The 24707-nt window shown below is 46.8% G+C and overlaps 1 protein-coding gene across 1 annotated transcript; it reads left to right on the top strand.

Annotated features, from left to right (window-relative positions):
- Positions 1–6491: 6491 nt before the first annotated feature.
- On the top strand, positions 6492–24605 carry WBP2NL (WBP2 N-terminal like). The gene is made up of 8 exons (XM_075010263.1): positions 6492–6627; positions 12785–12893; positions 15252–15387; positions 17953–18045; positions 18946–19152; positions 19692–19820; positions 20580–20656; positions 22541–24605. Exons 1-8 carry the CDS (start codon positions 6569–6571, stop codon positions 22586–22588), a joined length of 858 nt encoding a protein of 285 aa, XP_074866364.1. The 5' UTR covers positions 6492–6568; the 3' UTR covers positions 22589–24605.
- The last annotated feature ends 102 nt before the right edge of the window (positions 24606–24707 follow it).

Consider the following 24707-nt stretch of genomic DNA (forward strand, 5'->3'; position numbering starts at 1 on the left):
ACATGTAAGATGGCCTGAATCCGATTACGGGAAAGATGGCATTGGACAGCCAAGAGTTCGTGGCCCAACTATGCAACCTTGGGGAGGCAGAGTTGGAGTTTGCTCTTAGAGGCCTTGTGACCCTGATGAGCCAATGCAGTCAAAAGAATAAGGGAATCCTGTTCCCAAGCCTTGAGGTTAGGGGAGGCAAGCAAAAGATCATCTATGTACTGCATGAGAGTCGAGCCCCCTGGGAAGGAAACAGAATCTAGGTCTCTCTTAAGGATCTGTGAGAATAAGGTAGGGGATTCGGTATAGCCTTGGGCAGTCTAGTCCAAGTATACTGGAGATCTTGGTAAGTAAAAGCAAACAGAAACTGGTTTTCTGGATCAATTGGAATAGAGAAAAAGGCAGAGCATAAATCCATGACTGTGAAATAGGTAGCAGTGGCAGGAATACAAGACAAAATAGCTGGATTAGGGACAACTGGAAAGGTGGGCAAAAGAGCAGCATTAACAGCTCTGAGATCTTGGACAAAGCGATGGGTATTTTTGCCAGGTTTTTTAACAGGCAAAATGGGGGTGTTACATGGGCTAGTGGTGGGTACAATAATGCCATGCTCCAAAAGCGACTCAACAACAGGGTGAATACTTTCCACCGCTTCTCTAGAAATAGGACACTGGGGAGCAGGGGAAGGGGTTTGGACGGATTCAAGATAATGCGCACAGGCTCAGCACTAAGCACATGACTGACCTCGTTGTTGTGGGAGAACCAGAGTTGGGACGGTACTGGATCAAGAATCTCCCGTTGCATAACAGAAAAAACTGGGTCAGCAATAGAGTCTGTTCCTTGGTCTTGGAGCAAAGCCAGAAACTCACTCTCACACCACGCGAGGACATCCAGGAACAGGCCGTCGGGAGAACAATAGATTGTGCATCCTAATTTACAAAGCAAATCCTTCCCCAGTAGGTTAATGGGAGAGGTCGGACTTAAGAGAAAGGCATGTTGTTCAGAAATGGGTCCTAGGGATATGTTTAAAAGGGAGGTAACTGGATGCGGAATGGGTTGGCCTGCGACACCAATGGCCTGTATAATCTCTGAAGACAGAGGAATGTTAGCAAAATCAGGGGCACGCAGAGTAGAGTGGCAGGCACCTGTATCAACCAGGCAAGAGACTGTTCTTCCATCAACAGAACACTGAAAGTAAGGACCATCCTGGACAAGAGGTATGAGGGGTGCAATGAGGTCAGTATCCCTCAGGCTGTCCTATTGTGGAAGGATGCATTAGGGTGGCCCAAAGGGCCATAGGAGGTTGGATCAGTGCCAGGGCCCTTGGGTCATTGCTGCAGCAGATGTGGACATTCTGATTTCCAATGTCCCAATTGTTTGCAATAGTGGCACTCGTTGCTTGAAGGCGGGGTTCTCGCAGGATTCTCTAAGCGACCTCTACCATAATTATTACCAGGGAGAGGAGGACATGGAGGGCCCCAGGGTCTGTGACAGCCCTGACCCCTTTCTCTTCCTCTCCCCTTTGATAGGCCCCCTGAAGCTGCTGGGTTTGAAGGGCCATAAGTTTACTTTCATTGTGATCCTTGTTTTTTATCATCTTAATATGGAAGTGTTGGGTGGCTGCAAGGAGGTCATCCAATGTTTTAGCCTCCTAGCTAATAACAAGTGTTTGAATTTTTCAGAAATCTTAGGGTCTAACTCTTGCACGACGCTGCAGCTATAGCCTGTTGTGCATTTGTGATAGGATTGTCCATCCCTGCATATCTCTCAAAAACTTGTTTTAACCTTTCTAAATAATCTGCAGGGGTTTCATCCTTATTCTTCTTACAAGCATAAATTTTGGTCCAATTGGCCTTTGCCTTTACCAAATTTTCATGGTGCCCATTAAGAGTAGCTTCTGCGGGCTCCGTAGTAGGCTAGTGGGCAGATGCAAACAGGCGATTTAAAGTTTCCCGAGGCAATACAGATTTTAAGAGTTGATTTAGGTCTGCCCAGGTGGGATTACAACAATTGATCCCAGTCTCAAGTGCTTCCTTAAACTTGACTGGTTCTTCTTGAATTTTGGGAAATTTCTGCACCGGATTGTACAAGTCACCTGGAATCCAAGGTGTGTGAACGGTGACAATATTATTGTTACCAGGGTTGATACTGAGCATTTGTCTGAGAGGATATTGTTGCACATTATCTCCTTGACCCAGGTTTTTAATTCCTTTACTCCTGGTACCATAAAAAGAGATCAAAGAAATAGAGAGAAGCCAGTACTAGAAGGAGGATAGGGTCCTTTCTCCTTAAGATATGAGCGGTTTGAGGAAGGGGCTGAGGCCTCATGTGTTAGGGGCTTACTAGTAGTGTTGGGTTCTGCATATGGCGGTGGCTTAACTAAATCAGGGTGTATTAGTCCCAGGCTCATTCCGGGACCTCAAACATCCTCAGGGGTTTTGGCCAGCCAGGGTTCTGCCTGCATAACTGGGTATAATGAGCTAGGGGTAGAATTTAGTGGAGTAGCCAATTTCTCCTTCATTTGTTTTAATTGCAACTTAAGTTTCTCTTGTGGGTCTTTCAAACTTCTAGTTTGAGACTCAGTTCTTTTAGATGCCTCTTCACACCAACTAAAACAGGCATCCCATTGAACCTGGGGGACCTTATATCCTCTGGACTCCAAGGCACCCCTTAAGTGCACTACTTTGTCTAACTCAAAGGTACCTTCAACCAGAAATTGTTTGGACGGATCATCCTTAGTATACAAATTCCATTTATCCAAATACTTGCAAGTCTTAGGAGAGGGATGTGTATATATATATATAATATGCCAGGGTTCACTTGGGGGGATTAAAACTCCTTTGGACTATCCTGTACCCATGATGTCAGTCACACAGGGAAACAAAGGTTAAGCATTAAGGATTCCACACCACCCAGGCATCAGCCTACGAATTACCTCACCAAAGCGATGACCTGACCTGATAACAGTTTGCTTATTTAGTGGGATACAGGTAGGGAGAGGAAACAATCACGCAGAAGGGGTCCTCTAAAGTCACAGGAGCCTCCACCACGAGCCTGCCGTTACTTAGCCCGGCCAAAGTCGGGTTTCTTTGGTCAATGGATCTATAGCGGCTCATGTGGGAGCCAAAGACATGGAGGGAAGACGGGTTCACTTGCCACTGAAAGCTCACAGCATCTGAGACTTCAACTGCTAGAGCTAGTTGCTCCTTTGCAGCGGGCAGCCTGGGTTGCTGACAGATGCTGCAAGAGTCTGCCCCCAGGAGGCGACTAGACTCAATGCTCAGTTCTCAGGACTCATACATTCATTCAGGCACATTCATACATTCAGTCCAATAACCAGACTCTCCTTATTTACTAACCAAAAGAACGTTCTTATTCTAGGAAATATCTCAGACAGAAATTACTTTTAGCCAGCTTTCTGGTTCTTAACTGACCTGGGTTTCACAGGCCTGGATCCAGCACACTCACACGACAAGGAGCCTACAGGCAGTCCTCCTCTGATACTCCAAATAGGGATTTTAAAAGGTCCCTTACCTTTCCAAGTGGCTCCTGGGGTTCAGCAGAAAACCGCCTGCGGTCCTCCGAGCCAGAGCGGGGTGTGTGGATCTGAGTCACGGCACCCGAAGTGTTGTGGAATAAACACGCAGTCACGTTTGGAAGTTCAGGTCAGACAGAAGTAACAACAGGAGAGAATGCAGAGCAACAGAGGTTCAGTCCTCTGTCAGTGCAAACTCTGCCTCCTGCCCTAAATACAAGGGCTTATATAGCAAAATTACCTCTGTGATCATATAGTGAAATGCTGACAACAGGCACATAAAAGGAAACGCAGTAAGGCACAGTTAGTCCATATAATAGTAACAAACAGATAGATGTGCTAGTCTATATACTATCAAAACAAAAAGGCAGTCCAGTAGCACTTTAATGACTAACAAAATAATTTATTAAGTGATGAGCTTTTGCGGGACAGACCCACTTCTTCAGACCATAGCCAGACCAGAACAGACTCAATATTTAAGGCACAGAGAACCAAAAATAGTAATCAAGGTTGATAAATCAGAAAAATTATTATCAAAGTGAGCAAATCAGAGAGCAGAGGGGCAGAAAGGGGTGGGGGAAGTCAGAATTAGAAAAGGAAAGTATGTAAAAGCGTCCTTATAATGGGCCAGAAAATTGCCATCCCAGTTCAAACCACGTGTTAATGTGTCGAATTTGAATATAAAAGAGAGTTCAACAGCCTCTCTTTCCAAATGCCTGTTAAAGTTCCTTTTCAGTAAAACACAGACTTTCAGGTGATTAATAGAATAACCCACTCCATTAAAGTGCTGGCTGACAGGTTTGTGAATCAGGAGTGTTTTTATGTCTTTTTTATGCCCTGTTGATCAGAGGAACTAAGAAATAGCAAAGGGAAACTAGCAGGTCTTTGGTAATTAGGCAACGGTCGATAAGAGTCTAACTGCCAGCCTTGCTGTTTTTACGTACATTCAACTAAGTCTATTAATATCTCGCTTATGACATAGCCTATGCTAAGATAAACCAAACAGCCTTGGCCAAACTTTTAGGCCTAATGAGGTCTTCCTCGACAGGAAGATCCTGTGGCTTGAATGAATCACATGTTGTTGTTTGAACATAGAATAAGAAATTCAGGGCCACTTCTTAACAGCTTATCTCTTACTCCAGAGCATGGACCAATCTCTGAGCATGCCCCTCAGTGTTGGCAGTCATGTCCACCCTTTCTCCCATTTCCAGTCCCCATATAGTTTATTCAAACCCTTCCTATGCAATACCCCTGGGATGAGAAAAAATACAGAGATGCTGATTTCTGAGCAAATGCCAGTGCAGTGCACTGGCTGGATTGGTAATGCCCAACAACAAAACAAAACCCTACTATTAAAGCTGGAACTTCCCACACAACATATTTCAGTTATTAGTATGTGACAAGGCACCCTGAGTTTTCCTTTCTCCCAACTGCCAACCTGAAAACAATTTGGTGCACCCCAACCCTGACGTTCCTGGTTACAGAACTCTACCAAGAAGAATGAAAAAGTCTTTTAGCAATCAAGGGACATCTACTCACCTTCTCCTTTTGGGGTTACTTGCATGGCAACTGCAGGGCACCATGGTCTACAGGGTAGAAAAAAAAAAACCAAACCAAAGCAGTGGCTCTGGAAATATGGGACCATCATCAGCCATTTCAAGGTGCACCTGCAGGTTTTCAGAAATCTAGATCTACTTTTTTCATCTGGAAGAAAGTGCCATGGAACAACTCTGTTAATCTCACTTGAAAGATGGTAGAGCAAGAAATATAAGCATGAGCAAGTAAATGAAACCTGATTCCTGGCATTCCCCGTCCCTGACAGTATCATGGTGATGGAGTCCTCTAGTATCAGTCCAGTGGTGGTCAAGAAAGAAAAAAATATATACAAACCTGTGGCATAAATGTTGCTAGACTTAACTTTCTGTCTGTGTTTTATGATTAAACAATATGTCAGTGTTTGAATAAGTGTCTGTCTTCTTTCTTATATGTGTTTACACTTTTTTTTCCTTAAACTTTTCCTCCCCTCTACAGTTAGGAAGTGCCTGGATCCCAAGCCCTGTCCATCTGGCACTACACTTGTGTAGCACAATCCTGCACCTGGCCAGGTGACTGGAATAATAAAAATAAGACATGGAAAAGAGCTGGTAGGTCACATCTTGACTGTTGCCGTCCAGTCCCTCTCCAGGGCAGGCTGATTCCGTATATTTCATATACAGTTCATCTAGTATCTTGGACTTTGTCCAGCCTGATTTTAATCACAGCAAAGCGTAAGGTCTAAGCAACAGCAATACTGTCTCTGTCTCGCAGTCTGTCAAATGCACCCAGGAAAATAGCAGAGCTCCTCTTCTCCTTTGTGTGGGAGGCGACCCCACTGGTTCCCCCGAAAGGCACAGGCTGCGCTTCTGAATCAAGCAGGCGGTCCGCACGCTGCATTGCCTCACAAAGCCAGACTAGCGAGGCAACCCACTTGCAAGCCAGTGAGATTGCCTCCTCCCTCTCCCGCGCCCTCCCCCTCCGGTCAATAGCCCTCCTACCTCGCTGAGCCGCCGGCCCTTTACTGACACGTGCCAGAGTCCTGCCCTGCCCTGCCCTGCCCTGCCCTGCCCTGCCCAGACACGCCGCCCACGCGCGCGGCTGGCACCAGCCTGCTAAGCTCCCTGGGAGAGGCACAGGTGTGCCCCGGTTGGAGCACCGGCCTGCCGAGCCCAGAGTTGTGAGCTCAGCCCTGGAGGGGGCCACCTAGGGACCTGGGGCAAATAGATACAAACAGCCGCTGCCCGGGCTGGTGACAGGGGACCAGGCTCTACGAGCGCTGGAAACCCCTTCCAGCTCTGGGAGATGTACGTACGTATGTATGTATATAACCCCGCCTACGAGCACCCATTGGCCCGCCAGACCCAGCTGCGGCCACGCCACGCCACGCCCCTTGCCGGTCCCACCGCCCATCCCCTACTGCCCCGGGGGCGTGGCCGCGTGCCATGACGTCAAGGGGCGTGGCCGCGGCATAAGGCGTTGGGGGTGGATTGGGAGCCATTGGTCGGGAAGATGGCGCTGAACAGGAACCACTCACAGGGCGGCGGGGTCATCGCCCCCCCCGGGGAGAGGTACCGCGGCGCGCGGGGTGGGGCGAGGCGGCCCAGGCTCAGCAGCTCGTCGCGATCTCCCCACGGGCCCCAGCCAGGCGCTCTGCGAGAGGCTCCGGGGCCGCTGCTCGGCGGCGCGGGGTTCGCCCTTGGCAGCCTGCGCGGCGCTCCCTGTTGCGGGGGTTACGGGCTGCGGGAGCCCGGCCGTCCTGTCGGCCCCGGACCCCGCGCGGGCTGCCCGGGAGCTCGGTCCCCGCTCGGGAAGTGGGGCGGAATGGGCCCGCCTCTGGGGCAGGGATTGGCGTAGTGCCAGGCTAGCCGCGCCCCGCCCTCCGGCCCCCAAAGCCGCTGTGGCGCGTCGGTGAAACTAGCGACCGAGCTACGTCACAGGGTGTTACGGGCCCTGTCGTGACATCCGGCGCGGTGCTGGGTCACGAGCTGCAGGGCTCGGGGTGTGTCCAGGGACGCAGAGGGGGGCGCCCACTTCCTGAATGGGCGTCACGCGCCGGTTCAGTATACGAGCCCTGCAAAGAGCAAACGCACCTCTCCTTTGAGCCCAGACTAGCGCTGTTGACCAGTAACACGCTTACTGGTTGACCAGTTGCCAGTTAAAGCTGGCAGCCACTGGCCAGACCGGGCGAGACTAAGCTCACAGCGGTGGGGGAAGGGGGAGGGGCTGGTACGGGTGGTCCTGTATATACATCAGGGATTGGGACCATAAAGTTGTGACTTAGAGCAAAGTGCCTTATGATGACAAGTATTGGGGATAGCAGTCAAGTAGCAATTTAAAGACTAACAACATAATTTATTAGGGAGCAACAAGAAGTCCTGTGGCACCTTATAGACGAGGAGATATTTTGGAGCATAAGCTTTCGTGGGTAAAGACCCGCTTCACTCATGCATCTGATGAAGTGGGTCTTTGCCCACAAAAGCTTATGCTCCAAAATACCTGCTGGTCTATAAGGTGTCACAGGACTTCTTGTTGTTCTTGAAACTACAGACTAACGGGGCTACCTCTCTGGTAATTTATTAGGTGATATGTTAGTCTGTATCTGCAAAAACATACACTGACCAAATGGGTCTTTGCCCATGAAAGCGTGTGCTTCAATATATCTGTTAGTCCATGAGGTGCCACAAGACTTCTTGTTCTGATATCTGAGTGAAGAATTTTCCCCACAAGAAATAATGTAAATAGAGGGAGATAGGGAATATAAGTGTGTAAACTTTGCCTGTTTGACTATTTAAACCCTAATGTACCACTCACGTGCCATACCTTTAAAACATTTTAAGCAATGTTCAAAGAAATGATCTGAACCCAAAGTTTATTTTTTATCCTTTGGTCTCATACTGCACAGGAAAGTCTATTTTCTAAAATGATGCAGTGGGGCTAGGTGACAGGACCTACATTAAATCAGATGATTGGCTATATGCTATTGCTTAACCAGTTAACTGTTTTAAGCCGTGTCTACACGTGCACGCTACTTTGAAGTAGCGGCACTAACTTCGAAATAGCGCCCGTCACGGCTACACGTGTTGGGCACTATTTCGACGTTAACATCGACGTTAGGTGGCGAGACGTTGAAGCCGCTAACCCCATGAGGGGATGGGAATAGCGCCCTACTTCGAAGTTGAACGTCGAAGTAGGGCACGTGTAGACGATCCGTGTTCCGCAACATTGAAATAGCGGGGTCTGCCATGGTGGCCATCAGCTGAGGGGTTGAGAGACGCTCTCTCTACAGCCCCGGCAGGGCTCTATGGTCACCGTGTGCAGCAGCCCTTAGCCCAGGGCTTCTGGCTGCTGCTGCTGCTGCAGCTGGGGATCCATGCTGCATGCACAGGGTCTGCAACCAGTTGTCAGCTCTGTGGATCTTGTGTTGTTTAGTGCAAGTGTGTCTGGGAGGGGCCCTTTAAGGGAGCGGCTTGCTGTTGAGTCCGCCCTGTGACCCTGTCTGCAGCTGTGCCTGGCACCCTTATTTCGATGTGTGCTACTTTGGCATGTAGACGTTCCCTCGCAGTGCCTATTTCGATGTGGTGCTGTGCAACGTCGATATTGAACGTCGACATTGCCAGCCCTGGAGGACGTGTAGACGTTATTCATCGAAATAGCCTATTTCGATGTCTCCACATCAAAATAGGCTACTTCGAAGTAGGCTTCACGTGTAGACGTAGCCTTAATGTCCCTAGACTTGACTAATTCTCCCTGTCCATGAATTTGCTTTGGCTGTAAAATGCTGAGGTATGTAGTAAAGTGCTGACTGTGTAGCTTCTATTTTGCCTTTTCCAAATGAAATGCTTATGGTCATTAAAGATTCCTTAGTGTGCCCAAAACTACAAATCAGGAAAGTGGGTCTTCTCATTTCATTAGAGTAGTTCCTAAGCAGAACAAAAAACATTTTCTATTCTGGTGCCCTTACAAATAAATCTGGATCAGAGGTTCTCAATCTTCATTGCCTTGAGACCCCCTTATGACAACAGGTGTGGGAGTCAAAGTACTTCGGCAGTACTGATTAGGGTAGAAATTGAGTCTCTTGAAAGGTAGGTGACAAAATAGTGACAACTAGAGAAGGAGATGGAACTAACAAAAGGTTGTCTCTGATGATATGAAGGGAGGGTCTGAGCAGAGCAATTTGTCTTCATCTTGTAGAAGGAAAAAAACCCTGTGAAGTCCAAACCAGGTGTCTTGGCATTGTCCCATATCATCCCACTAGTTCTGGGCCTCATCTGCAAGTGAGGAAGCACTCTGCTTAAATTGCTGACGTCCTGGATGCACACCCTTACAGTTCTTAAATAGAGAAATGTAGGAAAGTAAACGGCTTTGTAGGTAGCTAAATTGTCCTATGGGCTGGGAGAACAGGAAGAAATAAATTAATTTGTAGTAGTCTTAAGCTTGAAACTGTAAAACTTATCAAATAATATTTGGCAAATGTTCTATGACCTTCCATAGTTTTCCTTGTATGTTGTTGGGCCATCTTGCTGGACAGCAACAGAACATCAGTCCTCCTCTTCAGAGCTGTTTACATCTCAAAACTAAAACATTCCCATATGAATTAGATAAACGAGGTCCTGGCCCCTTTTCAGCTCATTTCCCCACATCTGCTTTGTGTAGTTCTCTCCCAACTGAGCCTCTTCTTGGCCTGTTAACTATTACAGGTGACCTGCCAGATATCACTTGATCGCTGACCCAAACCCACTGTCTGGGATAAAGCTTAGTCATTGGCAGGGTGAGGCCAATACACCCTAAGGGGCCAGCCCTCCCTGTGACCGTATTAAGTGCTGTTTTACTTGCATATGCATATTGTGCGACTAAAACAGGCACATTTGAAGTTGGATACATGATCGTTATTCTTACAGTTATAAACATGAGCTGTGAAATTGTCTTAATTAAGGAGAAATTCCTCCCCATAGCATCATAGAGTTGAAGTGAATGTATGAGGCCATTCATTTGGTCCCTCCCAGCCTTGCTAGAGTGTAACTAGAGCTTGGTTTCCCAAACTTGGGGGAGGGGGGTGAGGCCATCCCAATTCACGCTACTTCAAGAAAGAGTCAGCCTTTGCTTCTGGCTCTCAGCCCCTGCTATTTTATGTGGGTGACCTGGCGCAGCTAGTGTAAAAAGCAGGCTGCTGGCAAAGACCCATGTGGAGATAGCTGCCTCCTGCAAAGGGGTGCAGGCTGTGGGGAGGAGGGGAATGGTGTTAGATAGGGGACTGGGGGAGCCTGCATCTGGGGAGGGGAGGGAGATGGGGTAAGAGTGGGGGACTGCTGGTGCCTGGCTTTGGGGGAGGGGAGGGGCTTGGGTGAGTGGCTTGTGGGGCTCGGGCGGCTGGCCCTGGCTTGATCTGGTGGGCAGGTGGCTGGTCCGCTGTTTGGGTGGGTGGTTGGCCCTGGCTGCTGACCGGTGGGCAGGCAGGCAGCTCTGGCAGTGCAGCGATCATGTGGGTGGGCGGCTGGCATGGGCAGCTCTGGCGGCTGGCCAGCTGGGGCTGCACCAGGCATCTTCAAGGTGGGGGCTGTGCTGTTAGCCTCACCAGTCTGTAGTCGGCTTCCGGGCTGGGATGGGGCCGGCACAGTGTCTGGCACCCCAGTCAGGGCTGCAGCTGGTCTCTGCATGGCCCAGGTCGTGTCTGCAGCTCTGGGGCCATGCCAGCAGCCCATTCAGGGCAGAGCTGATGCCCATGGGGCTGGAACCAGCCATTGCAGCTTGTGGCTGGGCTGGTGTCAGCCCAGCAGGGGTCAAGGTCCAGCAGGAGGTAAGGGGGTGGTGGGGACACGAAGGCTTTGACAGTTGGTGCGCGGCTCATAGAGGGGGCAGCACAGCTCCACTGAATCTGCTATCCACTATTTTCTGGCAACCCAATTCATAAATTAGTACACAATCCATTCAGTGTTGATGTGGATACATTGCCAGAGGTATTGCAAGAACAAGCACTGGAAATAAAATATAATTCAAGTGCAAAAGAATTTGAAAAACTCAAGCCTGGAGGAATTGCGGACAAGATATTTCCCAATGTACTTGAAAGTTGGGGAAGAAGTGCTACATATTATTCTTCCCTTTTTGTAAATATACCCCTGTGAAAAAAGCTTTTCAAACTTACTCACGTTAAAAATGAAACAAAGGAATCGACTAGATGTCTGACGATTTGCATTGCGCACTTCATCTTTCAAACCTAGGATGTCCCAACTTGTGAAGAAAATGCAGCATCATCCTTCACATTAAATTCATTTTGTTTCTGATGTTAACTACATTTTTATTAACTTTTTGGGCCAAGAGAAACTATTTGTGCTTATTTTTAATTTTAAATAACATTTTTATATCAAGTTTTTTGTTTGTTTTAAATTAATTGAATTTTTGGTTAAAAGCAGGGTTGGATGATGGTAAAGAAGAGGTGGGGGTGTGAAGGTCTCTCAGAAATCAAAAGAGGGGTGTGACGCTGAAAAGTTTGGGAACCACTGGACTGGAGTATTACATTTTCAGTAGTTCTGTAAATGTCCCTCCCTCCTTGACATCTGCACCTTTCAGGTACTCAGTATTGTTATCCTCCATGTCTCCCTTAAATAGCTCCACTAAATGTTATCTGGGCTCTTCAGAACCATACCCCTTTAATTCTTCCCTTCCAATAATTTTTCTGTTCTCTAATTTGTCAGTATTTCTGTAATAGGGTCCCTAAAACTGAATGGCACATTAGAAATATGGTCTCATCAAGGTTGTATATAGCCACCCTGTCTGATGCCTCTGCTGCTTAAAATTGCACTACTTATTGCTCCTAAATCTATCAGTATTTCATCTTCCCTGGCTTTGGTTTCACTTTCCTGAGTTGACTTTCCCTTCTAGTCACGCTTGTTATCTCTAAGTCCCTCTATTATTTCCTGTTGTTGCTAGTGTTTGGGTGCAGTGTCTGTAGCAAACTTTGCTAACATGTTGACTGTCTGTTATAGATTGTTGAGTAAGTTTAGATCCATGCTGAAATCCCCCAACTCATGCATCTGACAAAGTGGGTCTCTGTCCACGAAAGCTTATGCTCCAAAATGTTAGGCTGTAAGGTGCCACAGGACTTCTAGTTGTTTTTGAAGGTAGACTAACACGGCTACCTCTCTGATACTAGGAACAATGGCTCCACAGTTCCCTTATCCCTTGATGGATTGCTCTGTATCACTAATTTTTGCTGTTCATCCTCAGTCAGAAATAGTGGTGATGTTGGCAGCTACTGTTGGGATGAAGAAACATCTTACAGTTGAGACAGCTGTGGCTGCATCATGGGGATTATGCTTTCTTGAGTAGCATCAACATTTGGGTACTGGATTATTCAGACAGGGACTTGGCTTGAGTTGTTCCAGAAAGAAATACTACAGCTGTACTTGTTGTATGATGTGACCTTTTGTACTGAGCCTTTCAATGAGAAATGAATGGTTTCCCCAACGACTGTTTCAAATAGCTCTGGAAATGCAAGGAGAAACTGTGGTGAGGCTACAGACTTCCCTTGGCAGCACAGGGCTAAGAGTTGCGCTTATTAAAAGAGTAGCTGAAACTGTCTACATATGCATAAAGGAGGTGGGATCTGTATCTGAAGTGAGCCTGTTGGGGAGGTGACTGGCTCCTTGGCATGCCAGCTAAGGTATTTTGATTGTATGTGCTTTAGGACTGTGTTTGCACCTCTCCACCTGTCTCTTCCTTTTTCTGCAGTATTCTTAAGCAGTGTAAAGATGTGGAGCTTTCCTTCAGCGATCTGTCTGACAAGCCTGAAATCTTCAAAGGCACCAAGAAGGGAATGGTATACCTCACTCCCTACAGGGTAAGTCTCGAATCAGGGGTGTTCTCCCACAGGCTTTTAGTCCTGGCACGTTGTAAATGATGGGGTAAATCCCCTAGCTATGTGAGGAGGCTAGCAGTTCAGTTTGGGAGAGTGTGGTGGAAATAAGTCATGCTGATCCTTTTCTCCACAGCCCCCTCTTCCAGTTGAGGCCAGTGTCAGATTGTTCTCCACAGCATGTTGGCATGTGTCTTTTACATTGATCTGTTTTCAGTGTCAGTGGAGCTTTCACTCCTTCCTTTGCAAGTTTCCTTCGGAGTGGTTGTTGGTATGGAAGGAGGGGTGGAGAATGTTTAGATGTGTGATTTAAACTGAAAATGCTCCATACCCACATTCCAAAAACCTCTCTCTTCTTAACACTAACCACTGTGTAACTTGGTATATGCATTCTCAAGCCTGCTGCTGTATGTGGCCTTTTAAGCTCAAACAGGAGTTGACTTTCATGTGGGACTAGGGTATGATGAGTACAGCCTTTGACCTGGTAAGGCTTAGCACACAGGCCCAGTGGCCTAACCATGCTACAATTGCAAAGTTTAAAAAAAAAAAAAGCTTGATTGTTTTTGACAAATGGTGAACATCTAAAATCTCAAAAATGAACAACCCCTGTCTAAATAGCAAACAATATGTGATCTCCGATCGTTGGATAACTCCTCCTTTAATGTGTGCAGTGCATTATGGGATATGATGTTATAGCTGTGTTTTGATCGTGTTGCTAATAAAATCTTGATTTTTTTGAAAAGGAAACTTGCAGCATTCCTGCTGTAAAGGGTAACCCACAATTTAAGAAAAAGAACTGTTACTGAACATGAAATAAAATTGGCATAATTAAAGTGGGGTTGGAATGCCTTCAAGAAGGAAGAAAATTAAGATGAAAACAGAATTTCATATGGAATGGGCCCAATCCTTCACATTTGTGCTGGGTTAAGCTGGTTCCCTTTGTCTCATTTGCAATGAGAAACTTGCCAACAACAAACAGAAACCTCAAGAGAATATGTAAAAAGTTTCTGAACATCCTGCAGTAAACATGTATCACATCACAAATCATTGTGTGTATGCTGTTCTTAAAATAGGGGTTACAAAAAATAGGGTTTGATGTTATTTATTAAGGAGCATCTTGTATTCATATGCATTGGGGCGCTTGATTGATTGAGTTGGGGGAAAAAATGGCCCTTCTTGTTATATTGTTTGTCAACCCCCTTGCCTAACCTCATTGTGGGAGAACCTTTGAAAGCTAAAAGTTGGGAACAAAAAACAACTCCTGTTCCAAAGATTACTGAAAGAGGGCTGTGATACTTCTGCAAGTGTTTGATGGGTGAATGCACACAAAGGATGAAGGGGAAACTTGGATGAGGGTAGTCCAAAAAAATTGGACTAGGAAGGTCCTGGAAAACCTCCTAAGGGGTCTGTTCTGTCCTTGTTTGAGGGATGGATGGACAGTAAATTTTTTTTTTCATATCTTCAGTTCTGTGGTCTGTGGTGTGGCTGAGGCAAAATTTTGCATGCCCACAAGTATTTCTTGTCCTTATGGGTTATATCCAGTGTTGGGGTGCTAGTATCACATTAGGGTTCTTCATTTAGCCAGGGCTTCTCTAGAGGCTGTCACCAAACAAGCTAGTCCAGTCTGAATTCATGGCTTTTAGTTTGTGAAGTTGTAGATGGACAATCCTCATTGTAGTTTCCCTTGTTTTGACTTTAGACTCAACTAGTTATGCTTCGCTAAATCTGCCAAAGCACTGGATGCACCAGTGAGTTAGATCCTGAAAGGATATCAGAGTCCAGCCTATACTAACATTCCCTGTCTCATTAAAGTGTCTAATGTCAAAGGCAATGTACAACTCACTGGAGTACAGAAAAACTGCTGCATTGTACCTTACACAGCTCTATCTCCTACTGCTGGCTTTCCTTCATTAAGAATGATCAGAATAATTAAGTTACTATTCAAACAGACAGCTAGATTAGGGCAGCAAGATCACATTCAAGACTCTCAGGTCTATTTCAGTGCAAAGGACTTTCATGTTGCAGTGCTGCAAAGTAGTGCAGTAATTTGAGGTTTCTAAGACGTGAAAATATTTCTTGTGTGGTGTCAGCTGCACATCACTAGAAGCTGCACATGTGCCAGGAGAGTGAGACCTACATATATGATTGACAAACTTATTTGGGATCTCTCAGGAGGAAAATTATGTAGCTGTACGCTGGGAGCTTGCATGTGGTGGTGTTCTAGAATTTGAATGTATTTTTACCAGTCTCTGCTCTGAACACTCCTGAAATTATCTCTTTGACTCTACATGTAAAGATTGATTTGTACATTAACCTATAAATGTCCCCTCCTCTATCTTGCAGGTGATCTTTGTGTCCAAAGGCCAGGACCCTATGCTGTCCTTCATGATGCCATTTTACTTGGTGAAAGGGTGCTCCATTGAGCAACCTGTCTTCTCTGCCAATTACATCAAAGGCGTGATCCAGGCTGAGGCAGGAGGTGCGTATTAATGTGTTGCAGTTCTAAGCAGATGTGCTTCTGAGCTTCCAAAGCACTACTTCCCTTCTCCAGAATTTTTGGCTCAGGGCTTGTCCACTTGAGAAGTTGACTGGCTCCGCAATAGCAAAATATGCCAGTTGGCTTCCCTGTGTAGACATGCTCTAAGCTTAATGTAAAGGCCCCTTCGCCTCGTCGTCGCCCCCCCCCCCCCCCCCCAAAAAAAAAAAAAGCCTCATAGTGGACATAGTAAACCCTCAATTCTATGCACCCAGATTTAGCAGACTTCAGGAGCAACGGACATCCGCCACCTCCCTCATTGTTACTGAAGTCCACTAAATCCACCAGTCATTCCTCCCCTAAGGTAGTACGTAAATGCAACTCGCCAGAGCAGCTGGAGGACCCACCATGGCTGGAGAAGCCTCCACTGCTGCCAGCTGCTGTCACTGGAGCCGCCACATGCTCCTGCCACTGGGGTGGGGTGTGTACACTGGCAGGTGGGAGAAACGTGTGGAGGTCCAGGCCATGGCAGCTGCTGTGGCGGCCACAGCAACAGTGGTGGCAGCTTCAGCGGCTCCAGTGAGTCGCCCATTTATTTGGTGGGGGGCGGGGGGTAAGTGAGCTATGGCAAATACAGCAAACCCTTGTGTTGAACAGACTTGTGGGATTAGTAGGCCCCCTCCCCCATTAGTCTGTTAAATCGAGTGTTTACTATATTTTAGTCTTATTTTAAACTTCTGGCCATGAGCCAAATGTTCTAAGCAAATTACTGGATCTTGAATTTCTGCATATCTTAGTCCCTAGGCCCAGCTTCTGAGGTAGGCGGCGCTTGAAGGAAGTAGGGGAGTGCTGGGTTTACCAGCTTCAGCTGCTGATCTTGCTGGCTGCTATTCATGACTGCAGAAAGTGAGCATGCTTCTCTGGAGATCTCCAGACCTTTCTTAACTGAGAGGTGCATGCGTGCATCGCTGGTTCAGACTTGACCCCCAGAGGATAGTGGCTGAAAATTACCATGTGACACGACAGCCTGTTAGAGGCCACCAAGTCATTTCACTCTAGTTCTTAGTAGTCGGATGTCCTGTCTCAGGAACACCACGCACAGATGGTATTAACTGTTGGCACTTACAGACTTAAAGTCAGGATGGAAAATCGCCATCAAACCTACTCCCCTCAGTTGTAGTATTAGTCGCTCCTGGTTTGAGGCACCTGGGTAGGAGAAGGCAATGCATCTGGAAATCTTACATCTCCACTGGCTGCTGCTGTGTTTGTTCTAGTGATGACTAGGTCCGCAGGGCTTTGAATCCAGTACCTTCTGCTGCCAGTAAAATCACTCTTTAAACTCCCAAGGTTGGGAAGAGGATGCTATACTGCTGATGACTTGTTACAGTCAGGGTCACCCTGGCTCTTGAATAGCTAGAGCTTGCTGCATAATCTGCTCTTCACGTACATTGCATTGGTCTCTGATACCTCTTTTGCTAAGCCAGTGTGTTTGTCATGCTCCTTAAATCCTCTCCTCTTTCCACCAGACTTTCTTATTGGCTATGCGTGTTTATTCGTGATGGGAATTATACAGCTGAACTGCTGATACGCTTGGGCAAGATTCCCCAATATAACTGCCAAACTACTGCTGATAAGATAATAAGAGAAATAAAATGTGAGCAGTGTAGCTATACACTACACTTATAAACACCAGCCACTCTGTTTATATGCCTAATTTTTTTTTTTTTTTCCTCCCCCAGCCCCACTCCTAACAGTGTGCAGAAATTGTCCTTCCCTCCAACTTCTCATAGTCTTCTGATAACTTTTCTCGGAAGAAGCCAGTCAAGGATTTTGGAAACTGAACTTTTCGTTTTTAAAATTCAATCTTTAATTTTCTCATCTGACAGTTCTTTCTTTTAAAAATTCCCAATTCAGTTAATCTGCTTGCCCTCCAATAGGGAAAGCTGCACTCCAGTTTTGTACAGTTTTGGTGGCTTATCTTGGAGTCTTGGCACATATTAATGAATTTCTGAAAACTCCTGATAGGTTTAAAATTTGTAATCTCTCTAAGATCCTCTGCTTCAAAGAGGATAAAGTGTCTGCTGATGAAATATTCATTTCAAATCCTGGCTTGTGTTTCAGACCCTGATTCAGAACCCATTTAGTTTCCTGGAAAGATTCCCAGGAAATGGACAGGCTCCCACTGAACAAAACATGTCCTCTTTTTAAATCCAGTTTGTAACTGGATTCTCCTTTAGCCTGTCTGCAGCAAATGTAAATCTACAGCAACCTTTACATGTCCATATTTCAAACTGTCCTTTTAAAAATCAGGAGTTTCCTAATCCTGTCCTGGACTCTAGTTTTATCTAGTACACAAGTGGGCTGAGTGACCAGTGTACAGAAGCTGGCAGTGCCTTCTTGCTGGCAGGTCTGCAGTAGTGTCCAGACCCTGTTTAGTCTCTTGTTTAAGTTGGGAGGTTCTAGGAAACAAATCAACTAATCTGTATCCAAATTCAGGCAAGTTTCTTGACATTAATCTCTTACTGTTTATTTAATGGCTTCATTGTTTGTTCCCACTTTCTCTGTTAGGTGGTTGGGAAGGGCAGGCTTCCTTTAAAATGACTTTCAACAGTGGAGGAGCCGTTGAGTTTGGACAGTTGATGTTCAGGGTTGCCACTAATGGTAAGTGAGTTTCAGGGGAATGAATATTTTTTTAGCTAGTAGAACTGGCTAGAAAATTAACTTTTTTGCTGCAGTAAACTCTTGGTGTGGGGATGGGGTTGGGAAAATAACCCTTCTAAAGTTCTGAGTCAAAAACTGGAATTTTCCACAAGAACTTTGTCTTGGTTCTACACCCATCTACTGGTGCGTTAAGGCTTTAGTTTTGGGAAACTGAAAGATAAATTTCCCATGTTTTGGAATGACCCTCCACCCCCTTACCTTTAAAAAATAAACACTTTTCTCCTCTGTCTTCCAACTACAAGAAGTAGGGAAACATGAGATTGCAATGGAGTGCTGTCGTTTTACACACAGTTCACCTATCCTCGTTCTCCCAATGGGGACAAAGTATTAAAAGTGGAATGGAGGGAGGCAAGCATAACCATCCTGTGTTTGGCTTCCAAAACCGATGATAAATCTAAACACACAATTTGTTGGTTGGAAACAAATTTTTCATAGCTTTTTGTAGGGGTGAGGCGGTGTTTATTTTTGATTTGGGTTTTTAATGGAACCATCTTCTCAGAAGAGAGATTTTGACCATCCTTAATAGCTGGTATCTGTGTAGATGTTGCAGAGCAGAGTTAATCTGAGTCTTCCACGTAAGATTTGAGCTTGGGATCCAGACCCATTTCCCAGTGTCCAAACTGGCAAAGCTGCCACTGCAGCGTGTGAAGTTGGCAGAAGAAGAGAATATTGCTAGGTGGGTTTCAGGCAAAGCTATCATGCCAGGACCTGGTGGCTCATAGCTCTGTTGCAGTGACAGATCAGACTAAATTAACATGATGGTTCTTTCCTTTTCTTTGCAGCTCCATTTTAATTGCATGGCAATGTGCTGAGTCAGAATTGCTAAACTTACTCTTTTAGCTTCCAGAGGGGCTCCGGCCCAGAATACTGGCTATGGCTATACGCCTGCCTTTGGGGGATACACACCTGCTCCAGGAGGCTATTCACCTGCACCAGGGGGCTATGCCCCCCAGCCAGCTAATGGACCGTATCCCTATGCTCCCCCACCGATGAATGGATATGGACCAGCTCCACAACCCATGGGATACCCTTATGCACCACCTCCAGGTAAAGCCTCACAGCTTGTAACTCACCAATGGTGTGCAAGGGGCAGGATGCATGTGCTGTGTATCCTGGGAGCTGTAAAGGGCTGTCATTTTTTGTCAGCGTAAAGGACACAAGACTCCCTTGTAGCTGTGCGATGCTGGGTATTGCAGTAGCCCATCCTCTCTGCTTTGAGTTTGAAAAGGGCCCTGGCTCCTCGGGGTGACTGCAGCATTTCCTTGCAAGGGCTGGGGTAGCCTGGTGAAATCTAGCCTGAGTATTGTTGTCTCCCTAGAATTCCAGTGGGACAGGAAGTAAAGGTTACAACAGCCTTAATGGAGACTGGCTGCCAACATTGGGGCATGTTTGTCTGCAAAGCCCTCTGGAAGCAAAGGTGCTACAGAAATACAAAATCTTACTGTGGAGCTGCTGCTCCTTAAGCTTGGGTAATTTGCCTTGGCCTCTGTATAGCAGCACCAGACAGAAGCAACAGGCCTGTAAACTCTGCTCTGTATCCCATGGGAATGGCCTAAAACATTGCTTGTAATGTCTCCTTTCTCCAGGCATGTTCCCACCTCCTCCTGAGATGAACACCATGTATACGGCTCCTCCTCCCCCCTACCCTGGCCTTCCTACTGCAGGACCTTCAGCTCCCACAGCCCCGACAGCCTGGGTGGAGCCTGGAATGCCAGGTAAGGGGGCAGAAAGGACTCTCAGGGTCCCGCTCCAAAAGGGAGTGTCCCTGCTGAGGATGTGAATGATGGAATTGGTCGTGCTGAGCTGCCCAGTGCTAGGCAGTTTACGGTGGAAGGGCAATGGTGGCCTGGCAACCTGGCGCTGTGCTGATTCTGTCCAGCATGAGCAAGCCCGGAGAATGCTGGCTCTGATGTTGCAAGCTGGGCCTCCTCGTAATGTTTGCCTCTAGAGTCTGCTTTTAAAATAAAAAACTGTTTTAATGGGTATGAGGAGGAAGAGGACTCGGCTGAAAATGTTACATGGAAATCCTTTTGGAAAGGTGGTCTGCCTAAATGCGCACAGATCGACCTGCAGCTGGATGTTCCCTGTTAGAATTGGAAAGGTGAAGTTCGGATCATTTTATTGTCTGGCATGCTACGTAATAGCCACAATTCCACTGCCCACTACTGTGCTGAGGTTTTCTTAGAGATAAGAGTGAGGTGAGACACAGCTGATGTGATGGGAGGCTTGTTTGCCCTTCAGAGAGATGTAAAGCGCAGGACATCTAATGAGGACGCATTTGTCTAGTGGTTAAAGTGCAGCTGGGAGATGGATGTTCCATTCCCTGCTCTGCTGCAGACTGACCTTAAAGCTTGTTGGGGACTCCATTCTCCCATCTCAAAAACAGGTTTCTCTCTGGGGGCAGAGCCGGGAAGCTGAATTTTTCACTAGTTGTGAAACACTTAAAGAGAGCTGTTTTTGACCTTACACTGTAGGTGGCAGTAAAGCAGCAGAAGCAGCTTCCAGTGCCTATTACAACCCAGCCAACCCCCACAATGTCTATATGCCTATGGTAAGTGACTAGTTGCATTGTCTGGTGGGCATAAGGGTAAGCGGAACTAATGCACTTCCTGTTCAGCTGCTACAGCTGGATCCTGGGCAGGTTGCCCTCTTACTGCAGCAGACAGTCCAATCATAGCACACAGTATGTGCAGTACCATATCGTACTAGGTCTATACCCTGCTCCTGGGTGTAGCAGAGCAAGTGGCTTGCCTGTCTAGTCTAGTCCTGGGCCCACTGTTGATGCTCAAGGGAAAAGTGGACCCACACGGTTGCACTAAGGCAGGGGGTCTGCAACCTGCAGCTCTTTAAGGACTTCTTGTTGGCTCCCAACACTATAATTGCAAAGTTTTTAAAAAAAAAAAAAAAAAAAATCCTCCTGATTATTTTTGATAAATGGTGAATATCTAAAAGCCCAGCAACAAACCGCTATCTAAATAGCAAATGATATGTGATCTTGAAGCATTAGATAACTCTCCCTTTAATATGCACAGTGTGATGTGGGATACGATACTGTAGCTGTGCTTTTGATTGTGTTGCTAATAAAGTCTTGATTTTTGAAAAGGAAAAAGTAGCTTACAGCATTCCTGCTGTGAAGGGTAATGTGTTTTAAGAAAGAAAATTGAAATTAAACGTGAAGTAAATTGGCATAATTAAAGTAGGCAGGAGTGAAAGTCAGGAAGACAGTGGTACAAGCGCACACGTAAAATGTGAGGAAGTAGAATATGTAAAAAGTTTGAACGTCCCGCATTACACATGTATCGCATCACAAATCGTGTGCACAGTTCTTAAAATAGGGGTTACGAAAAGTTATGGTTTGATGGTATTTATTAGGGACCATTTCGTATTCACGTGCATTGCGGCTCTTGACGTACCGAGTTTTCACCAAATTTGGCGGGGCGGGGGGGGGCACGTGTCTTCTTGCTATTTTGGTTATTGACCCCTGTACATAGGTGAGTCTTGGTATCGTTTCTTCCTGATGCCTGTCAGCAGTTAACTGCACAAAGCTGGAGGTTTAGGATCATTTTGGCTTCAGAATAGCACAGCTACAGATCATGGAACAGTCTATCCACACTTCTACAAAGAAGATTTATCAAAATAGCCGTACTTAATCATTGGTCCTGGAGTCGGTCGTGGTTATTTTTCTGATCTAGAAGGGAGGGGGATGCTAAAACTTGTACAGGAACAACTTTTCTGCAGAAATAACATGTAGTTCTCAGCTTCCACAGGAAGAGGGGGTAGCCAGATTTAGGAACTTAGAGGGGAGGGTTAATAAAGGTTTAGTTTGTTCTGGGCCAGATGGAGACAGACTGGCTAAAGGAGCCTAGATCAGTACCTTCACTTGTGGGTCACAGCTCTCCAAGAAGTCACCTGGGGATCTCCCAGCCGAAAGGCTTGTTTCTACTCCTATTCCACCCTACCAGAGCTTCTCAGGCAAACTTACTTGTCATATAGTGCCACAAGCTGAGAGTTATATGGACAGAACATACATGGCTCAGTCTCGATGTGTTTGCCATCTAAATAGCCTAACTGCCACAGAACTGCAGAGTCACTAGGAAGTGTGAGAAGGAAATGAGGGTGAAAACAACGTCCAGTCCCAGGCCTCCTTTCTCTGAAGTGTGGCCATCTTGATGGATTTTTATAGAGATTCTTAATGGCTCCAGTTTTGTTGTGCTCAGCAAAGGTTCTGGGTTGCAACTGAAACTGGGAAGAAATGACCCAGGGTAGCTGTAGCCTAGCACATAGGTCCCACATCTGTGACTGTCGGCTCTCTGAAGCACCTGCAAAGGTTGGGTGCATAGGCGAGGCCTGGGAATGTCCAGGAAGCTGAATGTGTAAAATTGGCAGTACCCCCTTATAAAACAGACCTGGTGACTGATTCTTTCTCGCTTTGCAGGACCAGCCGCCTCCTTACACGCCGCCTGCTGAAAAAAAGAACAACTAACAGAAGGAACCCACCCACCGACCTCTCACGTTCCTTCTCCCTGAAGAGACTTCAGTCCCTTCCACCACCACCAGCACCACCCCAGTGCAGTGTATCTCTAGGCTTCTGAGTGTGTATAGCATATCTAGTGTTGGGTGGCATATCGCCCACCCTTCTTCAACAGTGAGTGTGGCAATACAAGTGGAGCAGCAGCAGCATTTTCCTGCCTGGTTGCTTTACATCCTACGGCCAGAGCGCTGTCCCTCAGAGGCTTTTGGAGGGGAGGGCTGAAACCTTAGACCAGCAGAGAAAGCAAATAACTAGCATAGGAATAAAATGCTGAGGCTGCTTGAGGTTTGAATGAAGAAAAATGGCTTGAGACAATGGCTTTCAACTTGCTGGGGGGCAACAGTAAGTAAGAGGGAAAGAGGCGGTGGGCTGCTGGGTTTCTTCACGTTGGTCTAGAGGAGGAGCATTCTGTGTCCCCCTCCCCTCCCCGCCCCACTGCTGCTCTCTTTGGACGGGGGTTAAGTGAAGCACTGGAGGCTTGTCACCTCAACTTCACTGGAACTGGGCCGCATAGTAGCCAGGGAATCCGCTCCTGAGACACGCTCAGTGTAGTTAAGCATGTTGCAGAGTGGGCTGCAGTGCGGTGAGGCCAAGCCCAACAGCTAACTAAGTAGCAGCAGCAGCAAGGGAACGTGAACTGGCTTTGGCTAAGTCTCTGTGTCTGTGGGCAAGAGGAACAAACAGGCACACCTGCCTCGGACACTGCAAAGGCCCTTCCTTATATGCAACCATCTGTCTCATTTCCCAGGAAACCTGCCTCAGTTAACATGGATGGTGGCAGGAAGAGGCGAGATGCCCACGTGGGGTGCATAGACAGCCAGTGTTGCCTGCTTCTTCCTTCTCCTCTCTCCCTACGGCTGTGACGGGCTGTTCTTGTTAGCAGGGCGCTTTGGTGCAGTGGAAGCCAGCCTTCGTGTCCATCTGGTGCTGGTGGCAGAAGAAAAACTTGGGATGGGCTTGGGGGTCTGAACTGGAACCTCTGTTGCTGGGGGAAGAAAAGCAAATTGAGACTGCATGGAGGGGAGTGGGATCTGGGCAAGAGCCCTGAGTGAGTGGGAATGAAGAGGTCGTCTTTTCCTTCTCCTAGAAACTGGCCCTTCTGTGCAGCAGTGCTGTGTTCAGCCAGTCGTGCAGCTGAGCGAGACGTGTTCTGCTTTGTGGCCAAACATGTTACACCAAGGAGAGAATAACCCTTGGCAACTGCATCCATGTAGGAATTGGCAGGTTGGGGCAGGAAGGCTACTGCTGAGACTGCTGAGCAGCCTCGTAGCTGGCTTACCTAGAAGGCACTGTGGGGGAACAAAGTGGGAGGTGTCTGTCTTCCCTCTGCATGTAACTAAAGCCATGCTGGCATCTGAACAGTGGGGAGTAGAAGGGGGTTGGGGGTGGCAGTGTGTAAGGAAGGGATTCCCCGGGGGGGTGGGTTCTGATTCTTCGGGAGCTGGGATAATGAAATGGCTCTTACTGCTTGCATAGTGTCCCTTCCCCCCAAGGTAAGGTGGTACCCTATGCTTATAACCGGCATTGTTGTAATGTAAATCTTACCACTAACCCTCAGCTCTCTGAAAATAGAGCAGCTCAGCTGGGACCTTCTCTTCTTATGCTGTGTGAAATTTCTCTCCAAAGAGAATCACACTTGTGTAGTGGAGAACTCCAATTCCCAGTGTAGGGCCTGTTCAGCCCTGTTCCCCCCACCCCCCCCGTTCTCACTCAAGGGTAGGGAATGTTTCCCCCTTTGCTCATGATGTGCGTAGGACTTGTACAAACAAGGCTCACACAAAGTGTGTGGTATTCCTGTAATTGCCTGACATTCCTCTGTACAGCAGCCATCTGCAAGAAACTTCCTTTTCTATGAAACCTTTTTAATCGGAGTCAAAGATTCTCTAAACTTTCTGGAATTAAAAATGTGCTGCCATGAATGTTTGTAATTTTTGCATTGCACTTTAATACAGAAGCATTGAAATCCTAAGGTGTGTTTCAGTGTTGTACGTATTCTGATGCAGTAACCACTGGCTTGCTGTGCAAGGGGCAAGAATGTGGGATGGATAGGATAAGAATTGCAAAAAAAAAA

This window comes from Carettochelys insculpta, chromosome 1 (assembly GCF_033958435.1).
Source record: "Carettochelys insculpta isolate YL-2023 chromosome 1, ASM3395843v1, whole genome shotgun sequence".
Classification (NCBI taxonomy): domain Eukaryota; kingdom Metazoa; phylum Chordata; order Testudines; family Carettochelyidae; genus Carettochelys; species Carettochelys insculpta.

Bases quoted from the DNA above. Each gene is read 5' to 3' on its own strand.
- WBP2NL (XM_075010263.1), top strand. From the start codon at position 6,569: ATGGCGCTGAACAGGAACCACTCACAGGGCGGCGGGGTCATCGCCCCC. The intron at 15,388-17,952 runs GTGCGTATTAAT...TTTCTCTGTTAG, and splicing joins GATCCAGGCTGAGGCAGGAG to GTGGTTGGGAAGGGCAGGCT. The intron at 18,046-18,945 runs GTAAGTGAGTTT...TTACTCTTTTAG, and splicing joins GTTCAGGGTTGCCACTAATG to CTTCCAGAGGGGCTCCGGCC.